Raw genomic sequence first — 16,392 nt, forward strand, 5'->3', positions numbered from 1 at the left:
CTTTCAGATCAGCGTACGCTCTTTCAAAATAAAACTCACTGAAAACAAATGCGCCATTCACACAAAATTAGATCAGCTGTTTATTGTTATTGACAATCACATTGAGTCATGTTTAGTTCGTTCTATTCCCAACTTTTTGTATATGTTTATTATATATGCTATTAAAAAAATATATACATATGTATGCAAATAAACTAGTCGCTCGAAGTTTTACTTTTGTGGAGTTTGGTTCGTTGATGTAATAACAAATGTGAAGGTCGTAAAAACCATTGGTCACACGGCTCACAACTGTAAAAGAAGTTTATGAATTTATATAGACTTAAATATTTTATGTTTCTTACTGATAGTTTCTGTTATTCACATGCACACGTTCGTGCATTTTCCGTACCGAGGTGGATCTAAAAGCTTTATCACAATATTGGCACCCAAATGGCCGTTCGTTTGTATGAGTTCTAAGATTATACAATTTATAAATGTATGTAATATTAAATATTGTATTAAACACACCTTTCATGAACTGTCTTACTACTCGTGCCTCGAAATGTTTTATCACAGAAACGACAAGCGTACGGTCTAGCATTCGAATGTAAAATTTTATGGCGCTCCATCTCGTTCCTGGTATAGTACCTTCTCTTACAAATGTCACACTCAAATTCCTTAGTCCCTGTGTGACGCAACATATGTAGCTTTAAATACGTGGAGCAACTAAATACTCCACCACACTGTTCGCAAATCCAAGTCTTGGCTTGTTTGGATTCATATATCCTTTTTACCTTAGCGCGAGGTTTCCTTTTTTGCGGTACGGCGACTGTTTCAATTCTGTAACTCTGGGTATCACTACAAAGATTTATATTTACTTGATCATCACAGCTATCACTGCTTTCGGTTATAGCATCTATTGTGTTAAAATCTAAAACGATATTAACTTCTGGGCTCTCCAGAAGAGTGCTGCTATTTATGGTCTTCCTTTTCATCCCTATTAGTTTCTTATGCGTATCCAGGCAAATAGTTCGGAACTTAAAAATTTGTTCCAACATCGATTTACAGCCAATGCAAATATATTCCGGCATGGTATTGTCATTTTTAATCTGTAATTTGTTCTTGTAAAACTAATCTTTCAAAAACAGAGGAAAATAAAACAATTTACTTACCCACAAGTCGGTAATATCTTCGATTAAAATTACTAAATGATAATTCAGTTCCTCAAATAGCTTAGTATCATGCTTCGCATTAATTGTTATGCCACAAGTAAGGCACAATGTACGCAAATCGGTCATTATGTTCTCTTAAATATAAAAAGTATACTCACTTCATCAAATATGAGTATTTTTAATTTCCGCGCAAATGAGAAATTAGAAATCATAAATCTGGGACTTTATTCACAGCTGTTCTGTAACATTTAGGTACACACAACCCATTCACAATATTTCAAATAACGATTTAAAATTGCGTTATATTTAATTACCTTATTTATTTTTAAATTAAAGAGACTTAAAGTTATATATAAAATAGAAATTACAACAGAACAGAATATAATTAATATACTTATGTGAATACTATAATCAATATATAGTAAATATATAATGGACTTTTAGTATATATATTAATATCACATTTCCAAGTTTTTACTGGATAAAATAATTGGTATTTCCTTGGCATTTTTAGGTAATTTTTGTGCCATTCAAGTGTGCACACTGGTAGTATTTTAATTTTACATTTTGTAAACAAACCAAGGGAAAAAAGAGAAGCGAAATGTCAATAACATGTAGAACTTGTGCAGAACCAATTTATCACTTGAATCCCAGAGACCTTTTCAAACAAGAAAATGAAGATATTCGCTACAACATCCACGCAATTACTGGGATAAAAGTAAGCCGGCTTATGATGCTGTGTTGGCGTGCTTATAATTTTCAAAGCGTTTTATTTTTAGTTGTCTTATGATCCTCATATGCCTACCCATATATGTTCCTGTTGTTATTTGGACTTAAACCATGCAATTGCTTTTCGAGAGCGCTGCTTAGATGCGAACAAGCAGTTAATAAATGTAAAGCAAGATGGCATTACCAATAAAAGAAACGTTCCAGTTGCCTTTCAGCATATTGATCCATTGGATAACCGTGTAAAAGGTGCTATCAAATTCAAAAAGGAACTTATGGATGATCCAAAAGATAGAGAAGTGTCGCATACAGGATCCAATCCCAAGAACGATGATATACGACGTTCACTGAGCCCGCAAGTTTCGCCTCGAGTACGACTTTTGCGTTGTCGAGATCCAAATAATGGTCGCCAAATAGTAAATCGCCCCGCCTTATTAATGAAGAAAAGCCCGCTAAAAAGTGGAACACAATCTACTGGAACGGCACATCTTTCTGATGATTTAACGCATGCGGTGGTTAGGCCAACGGCATCCATTGCCCCTAGCCCGAAAAAAAGATTCAGATTAGGTGGAGAACAAAAATATTTGCCAGTATCTCGTCATGATAAGGCAAAAAAGGTTAAGAAAAGAAAGCCGAAAGTTATGCCGCTAGAGAAGAAATATGTGTGTGAACATTGTGGGTGGTCTTTCCGCGATTTGAGCAACATGAAAGATCATGCACTGCGACATTCTGGAGTAAAAAAGTTTGAGTGTGAGGAATGCTGTAGTAAGTTTTTTACCCGTCCGCTTTTAATGCTTCATGTACGTGTGCATCACAAGGGTGAAAAGCCATTTGTATGCAAATATTGCGGTATGGCCTTCCGCAACAGTCCCAGTCGCTGCCGCCATGAACGGTGAGTCCATTATTTGGTAAATTATAAGCATTTAATCTATTTGTATTTGTAAATCTCAGAAAATTTCATGCAAACGAGTTACCTTTCGAATGTGACATTTGTAACAGAACTTTCATAAGTAAAATTAGTTTGGAAAAGCATAAGCAAGCACATGTCAAGGGAGAAACAATTCATCGGTATGTATTCTTGATAGTCTGTCTTCCACGCTTAATACACTTTGTATATTTTAGATGTGAAACATGCAAAAAGACTTTTAAAGGACCCACTTATTTAAAAAATCATTATCTTACAAAGTTTCATCTAAGACGGATGACACAGATTATGAGAAGTGATTTCCAAGACGATGAAATGACAGAGATCAGCGACGAAGATATAGACTTTGACCTTCCCGATTCTATGATTGAAGAACTCGACGAATAAATGAGTTAAAAATCTTTGTTCAATGATTTCGTTGCTTGTATTTGCAATTCAATTGTAATTTTGTAAATTAAAAACTAACAAAAGTAAATATTTCCAACGTGGTTTATTCACCATAGTAATACAAATTAGTTAATGTTTCCAGTAAAATGAATTATGGCAATAAAGTAAAACGAAAACAATAAAATAAATTAAAAACTGCCCACAACTATTTAAAATAAACGAATATAAACTTCAAAAGCTCATTGTGTTATCGATATTTTTCTTTAGAATTTTACTTGTCTGCATACCAAAAAAATACTAAAATAGAATAACACCCCTGCGTTTCTTATAACGCTATTATCATTTTGCGCAGAAAACATTGCAGTTAGCTAAAAATTGGTAAAATGACGACTCAATGCAGAACATGTGCCGTAATGATTTTAAATCCCAATGCCAAAAATATTTTCGACCAAGACGACAATGAGATACTCAATAACATTGAAACTCTTACTGGAATACGGGTAAAAACTATTCTCAAGTTCATTAGAGATATATATGTACATACATACGTGCGTACGCAGATGAAGCTCAACATGTGTATATTTTATTATAGTTAAATGATGACCAGCATATGCCAAAGTACATTTGTACCTGTTGTCATTTGGACCTGTACCATTCACTAGCTTTTCGAGAGCGTTGCTTGAAAACAGAATATTTTTTACAAGCTGCAAGACCAAAGCCAAAGACGGGAGACCCGCTAAATACATCACAGACAGGAATAGAATCAAGACATGAAAGCATCAATGAATCAAATAAATTGCAGTTTGCGGCAACAACAGTCCAATTAGATAATCTCATTTTAAATACGCCAGATACAGATATCTTGAGTCAAGAATGCCCACAAAGGCGAATTTTGCGCGTTCGTACACAAAAAACTAATACAAGAAGAGCGAAATTTATAAATATAAAGAAAACAAATTCCCATGATCACAATTCACGTAAAACAATGCCAGCCATACCACAACCTAATCCAAAGGATCAGGATGCCAATGAAGTGCAAAGTTCAAAGAATTCGCAACTTAGCAGTCCAAGCAAATGTGAAAAGAGCTCTTGTACTTCAAAGAACAAGATCAATGAAGTTAGTGACTTTGAAGAAACTAAAATGTTTCAGGAAGCAGCGCTTGACAAAGTGCCGTTTACACCTAGTTCGCCTGTTATATCTTCTGAATTTGAACCTCAATCAGCACAGGATAAGGACAGTATGGTAGCCAAAAGACAGTCTAGGAAAAATAAAGTCAATAATGCAAAGCCACCTGCGAATCCGAAAGTCTTCATCTGTGACCTCTGCGGCCATCAATCTTCGAGTCCTAAAAACTTGGATCTTCACATATTGCGTCATAAGGGCGAAAAAAATTTTGAATGTGCCGAATGTGGCATTAAGCACTACTCGAAATACCTATTAAAATTACATATTCGCGTAAAACACCAAGGCGAGATGCCCTATTTGTGCAAATTTTGTGATCAGCGCTTCTATTCCGCAAGCACACGTCAACGACATGAACAGTGAGGACCCAAATTATAGGATAGAAATTACTTATGAATGTTTAATTAAATGTTTTCCTTTACAGAGTGCGACACATAAGAAGCTGGTCATATGAATGCAAGATTTGCGGGAAAAAATATAATACTAAATCATGCTTAAATAAACACGAATTTCTACATACTGGCTTGCGACCATATCGGTATGCCACCATGAATAAAAAGTTACTTGATATTATATTATTTTATTTAATCTTCTAGTTGCGACTTGTGTAATGTGGCGTTTCCCCGAAAACCAGGCTTAAGAATACATTGCCGTACAAAACAGCATCAGAAGAAGGCTAGTGAAGCAATGAATAGTCAAACTGATGGCATTAAAGAAATAACAATTTCAGATAATACAATAGTGTTTCCAGACTCAATAATAGTTCAACTTGATGTATAAAAAGTTGGTTATCGGGTAGAGCATGACATTAAAAATTGCGCCACATCTTTGACATTCGCATCACAACGCAATAATCAGCTGTACTTATGCTATTCACACTTTTTTTGGTAGAACAATTAATAAAAACATTTTTCCATCTATTGGAAAGATCAACTAATTTGTAAAAATGTCAAAGTTACTTTTATGCAGAACCTGTGGCGAACAGATTAACAATTCCAATGCCAAAAACCTCTTTCAACAAGAAAATGAAGATTTGTTAGATAAGATCGATACACTGACAGGAATCAGGGTACTTTGAAAATAAACATATGGGTACGTGTGTAATAAATCTATTAGCTTTGTTTTAGTTAAATGACGATGAACATATGCCTAAGAATATTTGCTCCTCCTGTTACTTGGAGGTAAACCAATCAATAGCATTTCGGGAGCTATGTATAAAAACACAAGAAGTTCTTCGTGACGGGATACACAGAGATACATCACCGCAAGATCCCTTATGTACAGGAAAAGAAACTGTTGCATCTAAAGCGATTAATATCAGGAAACAACCACAGCGTAAAATCCAAACATCTCTGCAAACTCGTATTGTAAGAGCGCACTCACCAAAACAACAATCAAGCACCAACACCACATCAATAAACGATTCAGCACATCATGGGCGTGTTATTATATTAGCCCGAACATGCTCAGAAAAAGATAAGAGTATGATTACTTCGAGACAGCCTAAAGTATCGACAGTCAGTAAAAGCGATTGTATGGCGATGGACGAAGCTCTGCAGTCGCCACCAGAAGATTCTGATAGCGCCACGTCTGATAGATCTAGAAACCAAGTAAAACGTAATGTCAGGCAGCGGGGAGTTAATAAGACCTATGTTTGCGATCAATGCGGAAAATGTTTTAAAGACGCCAGCAATCTTAAAGTGCATATTTTGCGACATACAGGGGTGAAGAACTTTGAATGTCAAGAATGTGGCACAAAGTACTTTACACGACATCTCTTAAATTTACATATACGCGTAAGACATCAAGGAGAGATGCCATATGCATGCAAATATTGTGACCAGCGCTTCTTTACAAGTACCACACGTTGTCGGCATGAACGGTATAGTTAACATATTTGATTAACTATTACTTTAACCACCTTTATTACATTTACAGCGTAAGGCACGTAAGGAAATCAACGTATGCATGCAGACTTTGCGGAAAAACGTATCTGACAAAATCATGCTTAAATAAACATGAGTTTCTTCACACGGGTGAAAGACCATACCGGTATGTAAGCTTATTTTTCCAATAACTGGTGCGGCTAGATAATGGCATTTTCTTTCAGTTGCAATATATGCAATGTGGGATTTCCTAGAAAAACAAATTTAAAAATTCACTGTCGTTCAAAACAACATCAAACTAGAGCTAGTGCAGCAATGGATAAATCCCATGATGTAATATATGCGCTCTCAGATGGAGAAAGTAAAACAGATTTAATTAATAAAGATTTCGATGTTTAAAGAAATTTCAGTGCTGGTTATTGTTTATTTCAAAAATGCATATGTATATATATTTTGTATTTCCAGGCTACAGTAGATAATTATAGTAAATTACGTATGTATATGTATTTATTTGATTGTACATTATCTATTCTGCCCACAGGAAAACAACCGTTCTTGTGTATATTAATACCCATTTTATAATTATTATTAAATCGAACAAATATAAATCTTACACTTGTGATAAATGTAAAGTGTACTTTAATCGAAAATTATGCTTACGTTCCACCGTCACTCAACGTTTCATATAAAATGTCACTCTAAAAATTATGAACAATAAATGTGGATTCCCGCCAATTGGCCATCAGCGATAAAAAGAAAATATTAAATCCATCGCATATCGATTGCTCTCTGCAGGGCTAGTAAGTGTTTTGCCAACCCTGGCACTAGGTCTGCAATGCGACGTCACAAATAGACATAAATTGTACAAAAATGAAGTGTGCAGTGCAAAACTGTGCAAACAAGTTCAGATCAAGACAAAAACACTCGCAACAATTAAGTTTCTTCAGCTTTCCCAAAAACCCGGACGTCTTAAAAAAATGGCTTTCATTTTGTCGCAGATACAACAAAGAAAAACTAAAGGCACCACTCAAGAGCGTCATTTGTAATGAGCATTTTAAAGAGGAGGATATTCAAGGAGCATTGCAGTTTCAAATGGGTTAGTGAAACTGGTTAATCTTTTCACATTAACTTTAATTTCAAATTTTAGGCCTATGCAGCAAAAGAACGCTGAGACCGGGCGCCGTGCCATGCATAAACAAAAACGACGTGAGTGCAGTTGAACGAGAGCGATCTGAAAGGCGTAAAAACAAAAAGCTGGTCGCAGAGCTACTAGAGGAAGCGGCAGCGCGTGAAGCAGCCGAAGCCAGCGGAGCAATTGTTATAGCGCCAGACTTTATCAGAAACACAGGCATTGTCTCGGTACCCGACTTCGTTAATGCTACAGGCAATGCTTTCACTCCATGTACACCGACACCCAGTGAAAGCGATCCCTTGGCTGAGGAGCAGGCTGAGCTTGAGTTGAGCAGAAATGAAAAAGTTATTGAGCAGATTAAGTGTCGCACCTGCTATGAGACATTTGTTGTTGATGAAAATGCTAAAGACCTTTGTGATGAACAAAACGCTGTCATGTTATTTCACATTGAAGTCATAACCGGTATCTGGGTTAGTCTTTGTTAAATCGAAAATATTTCGTTTGGTTTTGGTATACAAACAATTGCATTGCAGATCCAATGTAGCGAAGGAGTCTCGCCGTTCATGTGTTCAACCTGCGTCCATAATCTGCGCACAGCCATTAATTTTCGAGAAACATGTATTCGAACGGAGGTAGAACTTGCAGGAGATACGATTATTAAGGAGAACGACACAGACGCTTGGAATGCTAATGATTCAGAGATAGTGCAGATTAGCGAGAATAGTGTTAAAGATTATGTTACCATATTTCCGGCAGAAGATCAAAATGGTCAAACAACTGTCGTTGAACCTATGCCTTTGCCTCTGGAAACAGCACAGCAAATTATTCAGCCAGTATATACATCGGCTGCAGACTCAAATAGTATTGCATTGGGAGCTCAGATTTATGAAGATCTTCTTAATGAATACAGGGGTAAGGATAGAATAGCACGTCCACGACAAAGGAAGGTAACAATAACCAGGACAAAAGTGGTAAGAAAACGCAAACGGAAACCTCGGGATCCTAAACCGAAAAGACCGAAACGCACAAAAGAGGAAAGAAATCGAATACGTCGTGAGCAAATCAGAGCCATGCCCTTGAATCATGTGTGCGATCAGTGCGGCGCCTCATTTCGGGTGAGATGTAATTTAACGATCCATATGCTAAGGCATACGCGCACAAAGAACTATCCTTGTCCCGAATGCCCTAAAAAATTCTACGATGCCTATATGCGAAACATTCATATACGAGTACGGCACAGAGGCGAATTGCCATTTGAATGCAATTTCTGTAGGAAAGCATTTGGTTCTTCCAATACGCGGTATCTGCACGAAAAGTAGGTGAAAAATTGATACAATCAATGAAACGAATCGACATTGTACATCTTTAATATACAAATGGTTTTTGCAGAAAAGTTCACGGAGCATCTCCACGCATTCACCGAAACTTGAATAGATTGAATAAAAGAATCGAGCTTAAAAATGAGCAGCAGGACCATCAACAGGAGGATGGACTGGGACAAAAGGAAAATGTCCGCCATTTTTGTTCATATTGCAATAAGAGCTACGCAACAAAATATGCACTTAATTGGCATACCAATATTCACTTGGGAGTCACGCCATTTAAATGCAAACTCTGCGACATGAGCTTTGCAGATCCTCAATCGAAAAAGAAGCACGAAATGAAGCATGATAGTAAACGTCCCTTCGAGTGCGATATTTGTCTTAAGGGGTTCTATGTGCGCAGCAAGCTGAAGGAACATGAACGTATTCACACTGGCGAACGACCCTATAGGTTTGGCAATTCACTATTAACTTAACGTTTAATTATTTAATGTATTGAATTTTTTTTAGATGTGATGTTTGCAACGCCTTCTTTCGATACAAGTTCAATTTGTGTTCGCATCAATTTAGCAAGATGCATAAAGAAAATCTACAAAAGCTAGCAAAGGTTGAAGTGATCGAAGATTCAAATTAAGCCAGCATAACGGAACTAATGGGAATAATGGACTACAATTTGCATTAAGATTTCGAAAATACACAGCATTATTTTCCTATTATTTTTTATTACAAACATGTCTCAAAGTGACAAAACATCTGATTTCATGATGTAGCATTTAGCGATTTCTTTAGCTTTGATTGTGATTTTTTACTTTTAATCCGCGCGTTAGCAATATGATTTGTTGAATTTATGTGCTGAGTTAAATTTCCGGCACGCAGGAACCAAAGATCACAGACGTCACAGCTTTGGAAAACAAGGAAAATGTGAATTAACAAATAATAAGTTTTAAACACAATAAGCTTACTGAAATGTGCGTTCACCTCGTTTAATTAGCTCCGTTTTTGATTGTGGAGCTCGACCCTTCTTGCAAGCTTCACTGTATATCAAGAGGGATTTGAAATGTAATATTTTCCGTCTTCCTTAAGTTTAAATTTACTCACCGTTCGTGTCGCACCCGCGAGCTGTTGGTACTGTATTGTAGTCCACAGAAGGTGCAAGCGTACGGACCCTCAGTATGCTTCAGCTGATGGCGTCGCAACAGGTGCAATGTGTAGCACCTTTCGTTGCATTCCTGGCACTCGTAGTTCTTAGTGCCGGTGTGCCGCAACAAATGCACATTAAGATTGCTGCCATCCTTGAATTGGCGGCCACAGTGCTCACAAATGCAGGGACGCGCTGAGGCCCATTGTCGCTCTCGGTCCACAATACGCTTTGGCTGTTTCTCATTTGTTAATTTAATGTACATAGTTCTCTTACCCACACGCATGGTGTACTTGCGGGTATTTTTTTTCGCTTTTGTATTTGGATCAATGTCTACTGAAGTTTTCAACTGAGTTTCAGGCTGGGCAGTTGGAGAGTTTGGAGACTCACCACTCCGTAGTTCCTCATCAAAGGATATATCAGCGTAGCCATCTGAATCTGGTTGATCTCCATAATAACACTCGTTAGTTTCTTCGTTGTCCTCGCGCAGGTCATTATGAATACAATCTTCGGTTTGTATGTGATGTGCAGTCTTTGATTCCAATTTAATATCAACAGCAACATCTACCGCTTCAATTCGAAGCGGATCGGCAATCTTAACTTGGTCTGATTTTACAGGCAAAATATCATTGTTTGAGCTTAATTTGGATTTCCGTTTTGCTAGAAAAGCTTCTATTTTTGTGCAGCGTTTACGAAAGGTATTTACCTTCTTTACCAAAATCTGACAGTCCTCGCATATATAAATAGGAAAACCGGTAACATTTTCCATCTAAAAGAAGCAAAGTTAGAATTTCATTTGGAATTTTATTTGAACCATTGAATCAGTACCCAACAATTTGTTATGTTGCGCACGCAGTGTAAAAGGCGACGACCCATGGTTGAAAATAAGTTAACACAACTTTCTTCATTCACCGTTTTGCCACAAGTTCGGCAGAAATCTTCCATTTTAATAAAACTCAAAAAAAATATTTGTTTAATTTGTAGAACGTAGAGATGTTGACAAAGCGACCAATTCACAAAAGAGCTAAAATGCTTTCTAATGAAATATACTAAAAAATACATATGAAAATGTCAAAAATATACTGTTAAAAATTGTGAAAAATCAATAAGTATACACTGTTCTCATCGACTTTAAACGTTTGTTTAAAAACCAGCATTATGCATTTTTTAGTTTTGTTTGTTTTAATTTTTTTTTTATATATATTTCATTTTGGGTTGGCACTTTAGACTTTCGAAAGATTACTCTATGTTTGCAGTAATTTATCAAATTCATGTTAATAATTCTGATTTCGAAATAGTAACGAATTAAGTGTTTTTTTATAACATAAATAAATATTAGTATTAAATATTAGCCAAGTTGTAAGGTGCAACAAAAATAACGTTGTTCACGGAAGGCAAATTGCTAAAAATTAACTAACTCCAATAAAAATATAAACTTTTTTTTTTTAAAGCTTTATTCAAACTCCCGTAGTAAGTTAATATTGTTTTCTTTCATGGCATGTAACTTGGAACGTAAATGAGCCTTTAAATGGGTATTTCTTTGAAATGTTTTGTCGCATATATTACAGCTGAAACGTTTCCAATTAGCTTAAACTCATTCTGTTTCAAAAGTAGTTAAAAATACTTACTAAAATGCTCGCACGCCATTGTGTGTTAGATCATGTCGCTTAAGAGCGGATGTAGATATAAATGATTTATCGCAATATTCGCAGGTGTATGGCCGCACATTCGTATGGGAGCTAAATACATATGATAATATATTTGAATTTCTCATTTATTATAATTTACGTTAAGCTGCAAAAAACTAACCGTTCGTGCATTACACGAGTTGTGCTGCTGTTAAACGTCTTATCGCAGTACTTGCAAGCATATGGTCGCTCTCCGCGATGGACAGTGCGTTCATGGAGCTGTAGCAAGTGGTCGGTATAGAATAGTTTACCACATTCGTTACATTTAAAATTCTTGATGCCGGTGTGTCGGAGCATATGCAATTTGAAGTTACTTTGATCTGTGAAATGCCTGCCACACTGGTCGCAAATACAATCTCGAAGCCTTTGTTTCCGGCGGCGATCAACAATTTGCTCTTCTGTCAGATTCTTCCAGCTGGTGTAGGTTTTTTTGGTCTTAACAGGGGTATTACTGTCCAAATTGTTTTCATTCAAATGTTGCTTGTGTACTTTCATATTTGTATTAGCATTTGAATTTTCTGTGTTCAAAAGCAGGTTGGTAAAAGTTGTTGGCGTACTGCTTGTGAAACTAGTAGATTTACTTTTGTCACCGTAGCTTTTATTTTGAACTAATTCATTATCCGAGAGTTCCTGAAACTCATCGGTTGTCTCTTGACTCTCGCTGCTAAATTCACATATACTGCGCATTTCATCTTGAACGCTTGTTATTACGTAGTCGGCATCTTCCGTGGGAGCTTCAACAGAACTAGCTTCAATATCACTTGAAAAATTATCGTCATAAAAATCAATTAGCTCATCTTCCTCATCATCGAAGTCGTCTTCTAGTCTATCAATTTCAATAGGTAGTTCATCGTAATTTAAAATGGTTTCCCTTTTAATATTATAATAACTATTCAGTTCCATGTTTCCTTTCGAAGAAAGTTCAACATGTGTTTGTGTCATCAGCAGCTTCTCTTGCGTCTTTAGACAGCGATCACGGAATACTTTTATATGGAAGACGGCTTGTTTCAGATCAAGAAGACAGCAAGCGCATATATGGAATGGAAGCTCAGGGCATTTTTCTAGCTGCACAAGTAATTTAAATAAGCATGGTTATATTATAAATATATATATAAATGTAAACATATTTTAAGACAAATTCTTACAGTTGTTCCAGTCACATTTTTAATGTTCATTAATATTTCAGTGTTTTCACTTAAGAATAGATTTTTAGCGTTCATATTGTAAATAACGTTTCCACAGGTACGACATTGCAGCGTCATTTTTTAAATAACTAAATTAAATATAATACTAAAAAAAATAAATTGTTTATATTTTTGTGCACAAAATAACGAAAGCAGCTGTTTCAGTAAATTCATAAATTCGCTGTGAATGCTAATTTTAAAGAAGAAGCAACACTTTGTTAGTGGTATTCACTTGAATGCTTAAGCTCACAATTTGTATCTACATTTTCACAGTACTGTAAAGCATACACAATGGAGAAAAACCAGTGTCGCCTTTGTTTAAATTACGTTAAGCGTCTTGCAGATATGGTTGATCTTTTTCGTGAACAGAACGCGCATTTAATACAGCAACTCAATTCAACTAGTAAATTGGAGGTTGCATATTGCCAATTTTACATTGTTACTTTTTACTATTAAAGTTTTTCATCATTCGTAGCTCGAACAAATTCCAGGACATCCCGTGCTCATTTGCAGGATATGCCTCATAGACTTAGGATGCGCCACCGCGTTTCGCCAACGCTGTGCTCTAACAGAAAAGCAGTTGATACAAAAGTTAATTCAGAATTTGACTACTGCCAACCAAGCGACTTAAACTTTTAAGTCAATGAGGATTAATTACAAAGGTTTCAAATGAGTTCTATTCGAAAAACATTGACTCCTATTACGAATGCTTTATTGAAACACTGAAACATTGAAAAATTGTATAGCAAGGCATTACGGCATTTCTTGAGTAAAACTTACTCTGGTGTAATGTGCTTGCAAAACTGTTGTTTACAAATTTCGAGATCGTGGAAGCATTAATGAATTTTATGTGCTATGTATGTATAGTATATATTACTTATAAGTTGAATCATAAGCTACATTTACCCATATTTTTTAGATATTGTCGATAATGTTTCACTACAAAGAAGGAGCTGATCCAGAACATTCGTCGTTAATAGTCGTCCTATCGAAAGCTATGAAATTGCGAAAGGTCTCTTCAGCTTGCGTTGCCTGGGGAAGCAACAATCCTCGGCAGATGACTTATCCAAGTGGCCCAGTCATGTGGGCCGCGGAACATCTTGGATATGGATGAGCATCCTAAGCTAGTCTATTGATGTTGTATTGTCTTAGCCAAAGGCCATAGTTGCCAGTGCTACTTAAAAAAAAAAATACGTTGAATATATGTAACTCTGTATGTCCTACTCTTATACAAAATAATATAAATATATGTATTGTCGTGTTCCAACCTATGTATAGTGTGTCTTAACTTAATTAGCCAAGCACTGAAACACTACATTTTCGGCAATTTCGGCATAACGCCCAATCATGCTTAAGAGCTGCATATATCTTTAGGACTAATATTCTATAAACAAGCATTGAATTTGCGTTTTATGTTTTTTATAACTCATCTAATAGTTTAAGCACAACTAAGTTTAAAATGCAGTTATAATATTTTTGGCTTCTTAAATTTGTACTTTTTATTTACATTAAGGATTTAAGTTTAAATTTATATTATATAACAACTAAATAATTATATAATCCATTGTGAATGACTAATACAACTCAGTGTGACGCGCCGCATCGCTAGTCTGCAGGGCTTTCACAGTTTGCTGATGGGTCATAGTTCCCATGTGCTGTTCTAGTTGATGCTTTCGGGAAAAGGTTTTATTGCACGGCATACACCTAAAAAGATTAATATGATTAAAAACAGCTTTATAATAAGTTTCTCTCTCCACTAAAATGTTTTAAGATATTCTCATTAGACATTAGGCAACTGCAATATCATTAACTTACAAAAAGGGTTTTTCGCCTGTATGCGTCAACATGTGATTCTTGAGAACATTCGAATAGGAGAATGACTTGCCACATGTGGTACAGGTAAAAGGACGCTCGTTTGTATGGGTTCTATAATAAAAATATATGAGTTATTGGTTAAATAAATTAATCTATGAGTTATTACCTTTCGTGGCGTATATTTGAGCTGCGATCAGCAAATGCACGAGAACAGTATTTGCACCTAAAAGGCTTTTCGCCTGTATGCACTCTTATATGGCGATTGAGCTCTGAGGGGCCGGCAAACGACTTAGTGCAGATTCTAAAAAACAATTAAATTTAAAATTAAAAAAGAAATGGCTTTTTGAATAACAGAAGAGTTTTAAAGAGTGTCAGATGAGTTAAAAGTGACATATAGAGCATGAATCCAAAATTATACAGTCAGCTATTTGATGAACTACTAAACGACTAAATTCGCCTGATATTAACAAGTCTCGTTCGTTATGAGTTGTACAAGATATTTAAGCAGAATCAAACTTAATTTGTGATGCATATGACAAAACTGATATATAAGTGTAATTAGAATCAAAAGTTGACTTTTTGAAGATAACATGAATTCAATTCATTCATTAATTAAATTGAAATAAATTGCACTTCTACAAACATACTCGCATTCAAAAGGCTTCTCGGCCATGTGACGTCGCATGTGAATATTGAGGGCTGCACGTTTCGAGTAGATATTGCCGCATATTTCACACATGATGTTCGTAGACGTCTCCTCATTCGATTTATTTGCAGTGGCTACATTTGTCGTGTTTGCTTGACCATGCTTAAGTACTGAATGCGTCGGGTTGCGAGGTCGTCCCCGTCCACGTTTGCTAAGCCTCGATTTTCGTACCTTTGGCTTTCGCAAGCGTTCAGTGGGATCGTAGTCGCTGTCGCTCGCATTGCCAAGCAATATGTTCTTATCATCCAGATCTGTTGTCCGCTCGAAATCATCATACGCTGCGTCGGTCTCCGTCTCCTCAATTGTTTCTTCTAAACGCTCTTCAAGCATTGCATCGAATTCAATGTCATCGTCAGCATCAATAAACTCATTGGCCGCTTCGTAAATGTACTCAACTGTATCGCTTTCAATTTGCGAAGGATCATCTGTTGGTTCCAATTTCAGCTCAGCCTTAAACAATTAAACAATTAATTTAATAATTGAATCAATTGTTATTACATAAGTAGTCTGGAGATTATACCTTTACAATGCTGCTGGCAAAGGTTCGCTCACTTTCCTGGCACAATTCCCGAAATTTATAAGCGCTGGTAAGGCTACCAACACAACTGCAGCAGAGGAGGCTTGGCATGTCTTCCAAGGGCGGTAGCTAATTATTGAATGTAATTTAATGATGAAATTTTATAATTATGTCCGTTGGTTTACCTTTATGCTTCCTATTTCTTCTATTTTCCGAACTAGTGGACATTGAACGTCCTGTTCGTCGTATAGTGGTGTCATGGTATCAACGTTCATGTCTTCCGTTAAGCATATTCGGCATATCAAATATTCTGGCATGCTTTTTTTTTACTTTTGCAATTCTCTAACCAATAATGATAACAATAATATAAATAATGCGTCTTCAATATTTTTGCAGTTTGTGTTGCAGTTTTATTTTCTTTTTATTTTTGACAGTAAAGTAGGGTGACCACATTATCTGAGAGACTTTTGTTTTCGTGAATGCCGATAAACTACAATGCCATTCTCAGCGCCTTGTGCGATTATATTTGGATGCGTCTACACAATATTACACATCTAAAATATAAACGACAACGCATGCAGCACTATATATACATTTATTTAATTGAGTTTTTACTCTTTTTATGCGCTTTG

General features: G+C 36.0%; 8 protein-coding genes and 1 long non-coding RNA gene across 12 annotated transcripts; 5 read left to right on the top strand and 4 right to left on the bottom strand.

The window, feature by feature from the left end:
* Positions 1–96: 96 nt before the first annotated feature.
* On the bottom strand, positions 97–1,385 carry LOC111604212 (transcription factor Ouib). Of its 2 annotated transcripts, XM_023322176.2 has the most exons (5): positions 1,310–1,385; positions 1,152–1,223; positions 508–1,088; positions 342–452; positions 97–288 (listed from the first exon to the last, which is right to left on the bottom strand). In XM_023322176.2, exons 1-5 carry the CDS (start codon positions 1,361–1,363, stop codon positions 195–197), a joined length of 912 nt encoding a protein of 303 aa, XP_023177944.1. In that variant the 5' UTR covers positions 1,364–1,385; the 3' UTR covers positions 97–194. The 2 variants fall into 2 exon arrangements, with proteins under 2 accessions (XP_023177944.1, XP_023177943.1); XM_023322175.2 differs by having other exon boundaries at positions 98–288; positions 1,152–1,378.
* A 280-nt stretch (positions 1,386–1,665) lies between these two features.
* Positions 1,666–3,273, top strand: LOC111604211 (zinc finger protein 62 homolog). The gene is made up of 4 exons (XM_023322174.2): positions 1,666–1,869; positions 1,931–2,769; positions 2,829–2,945; positions 3,000–3,273. The coding sequence occupies exons 1-4, from the start codon at positions 1,753–1,755 to the stop codon at positions 3,187–3,189; spliced, it is 1,263 nt and encodes a 420-aa protein (XP_023177942.2). The 5' UTR covers positions 1,666–1,752; the 3' UTR covers positions 3,190–3,273.
* Positions 3,274–3,512: 239 nt separating this feature from the next.
* On the top strand, positions 3,513–5,173 carry LOC111604209 (transcription factor Ouib-like). Its single transcript, XM_030224929.1, has 4 exons — positions 3,513–3,689; positions 3,782–4,731; positions 4,797–4,910; positions 4,969–5,173. The coding sequence occupies exons 1-4, from the start codon at positions 3,573–3,575 to the stop codon at positions 5,150–5,152; spliced, it is 1,365 nt and encodes a 454-aa protein (XP_030080789.1). The 5' UTR covers positions 3,513–3,572; the 3' UTR covers positions 5,153–5,173.
* A 127-nt stretch (positions 5,174–5,300) lies between these two features.
* LOC115482741 (zinc finger protein 562-like) lies at positions 5,301–6,723 on the top strand. Its single transcript, XM_023322173.2, has 4 exons — positions 5,301–5,441; positions 5,500–6,254; positions 6,311–6,424; positions 6,483–6,723. Exons 1-4 carry the CDS (start codon positions 5,319–5,321, stop codon positions 6,655–6,657), a joined length of 1,167 nt encoding a protein of 388 aa, XP_023177941.2. The 5' UTR covers positions 5,301–5,318; the 3' UTR covers positions 6,658–6,723.
* A 329-nt stretch (positions 6,724–7,052) lies between these two features.
* LOC111604247 (zinc finger protein 184) lies at positions 7,053–9,432 on the top strand. Its single transcript, XM_023322232.2, has 5 exons — positions 7,053–7,354; positions 7,406–7,860; positions 7,924–8,705; positions 8,780–9,163; positions 9,223–9,432. Exons 1-5 carry the CDS (start codon positions 7,129–7,131, stop codon positions 9,344–9,346), a joined length of 1,971 nt encoding a protein of 656 aa, XP_023178000.2. The 5' UTR covers positions 7,053–7,128; the 3' UTR covers positions 9,347–9,432.
* On the bottom strand, positions 9,405–10,878 carry LOC111604248 (zinc finger protein 430). 3 transcript variants are annotated; one of them, XM_023322234.2, is made up of 5 exons: positions 10,679–10,878; positions 10,241–10,619; positions 9,811–10,183; positions 9,675–9,746; positions 9,405–9,613 (listed from the first exon to the last, which is right to left on the bottom strand). In XM_023322234.2, exons 1-5 carry the CDS (start codon positions 10,793–10,795, stop codon positions 9,472–9,474), a joined length of 1,083 nt encoding a protein of 360 aa, XP_023178002.2. In that variant the 5' UTR covers positions 10,796–10,878; the 3' UTR covers positions 9,405–9,471. The 3 variants fall into 3 exon arrangements, with proteins under 3 accessions (XP_023178002.2, XP_023178001.2, XP_023178003.2); XM_023322233.2 differs by having other exon boundaries at positions 9,406–9,613; positions 9,811–10,619; positions 10,679–10,877; XM_023322235.2 differs by having other exon boundaries at positions 9,485–9,613; positions 9,691–9,746; positions 9,811–10,619.
* A 425-nt stretch (positions 10,879–11,303) lies between these two features.
* Positions 11,304–12,860, bottom strand: LOC111604244 (transcription factor Ouib). The gene is made up of 4 exons (XM_023322229.2): positions 12,684–12,860; positions 11,660–12,603; positions 11,479–11,589; positions 11,304–11,418 (listed from the first exon to the last, which is right to left on the bottom strand). The coding sequence occupies exons 1-4, from the start codon at positions 12,798–12,800 to the stop codon at positions 11,304–11,306; spliced, it is 1,287 nt and encodes a 428-aa protein (XP_023177997.1). The 5' UTR covers positions 12,801–12,860.
* Positions 12,861–12,954: 94 nt separating this feature from the next.
* LOC111604226 lies at positions 12,955–13,905 on the top strand. The gene is made up of 3 exons (XR_002751735.1): positions 12,955–13,136; positions 13,198–13,579; positions 13,642–13,905. It is a non-coding gene; the product is annotated as an uncharacterized LOC111604226 (long non-coding RNA).
* Positions 13,906–14,216: 311 nt separating this feature from the next.
* Positions 14,217–16,230, bottom strand: LOC111604230 (transcription factor Ouib). The gene is made up of 6 exons (XM_023322207.2): positions 15,946–16,230; positions 15,764–15,889; positions 15,185–15,693; positions 14,704–14,838; positions 14,538–14,648; positions 14,217–14,426 (listed from the first exon to the last, which is right to left on the bottom strand). The coding sequence occupies exons 1-6, from the start codon at positions 16,075–16,077 to the stop codon at positions 14,297–14,299; spliced, it is 1,143 nt and encodes a 380-aa protein (XP_023177975.1). The 5' UTR covers positions 16,078–16,230; the 3' UTR covers positions 14,217–14,296.
* Between the last annotated feature and the right edge of the window lie 162 nt (positions 16,231–16,392).

This window comes from Drosophila hydei, unplaced genomic scaffold (assembly GCF_003285905.1).
Source record: "Drosophila hydei strain 15085-1641.00,03,60 unplaced genomic scaffold, DhydRS2 tig00008121-arrow-pilon, whole genome shotgun sequence".
In the NCBI taxonomy this organism is placed as follows: Eukaryota; Metazoa; Arthropoda; class Insecta; order Diptera; family Drosophilidae; genus Drosophila; species Drosophila hydei.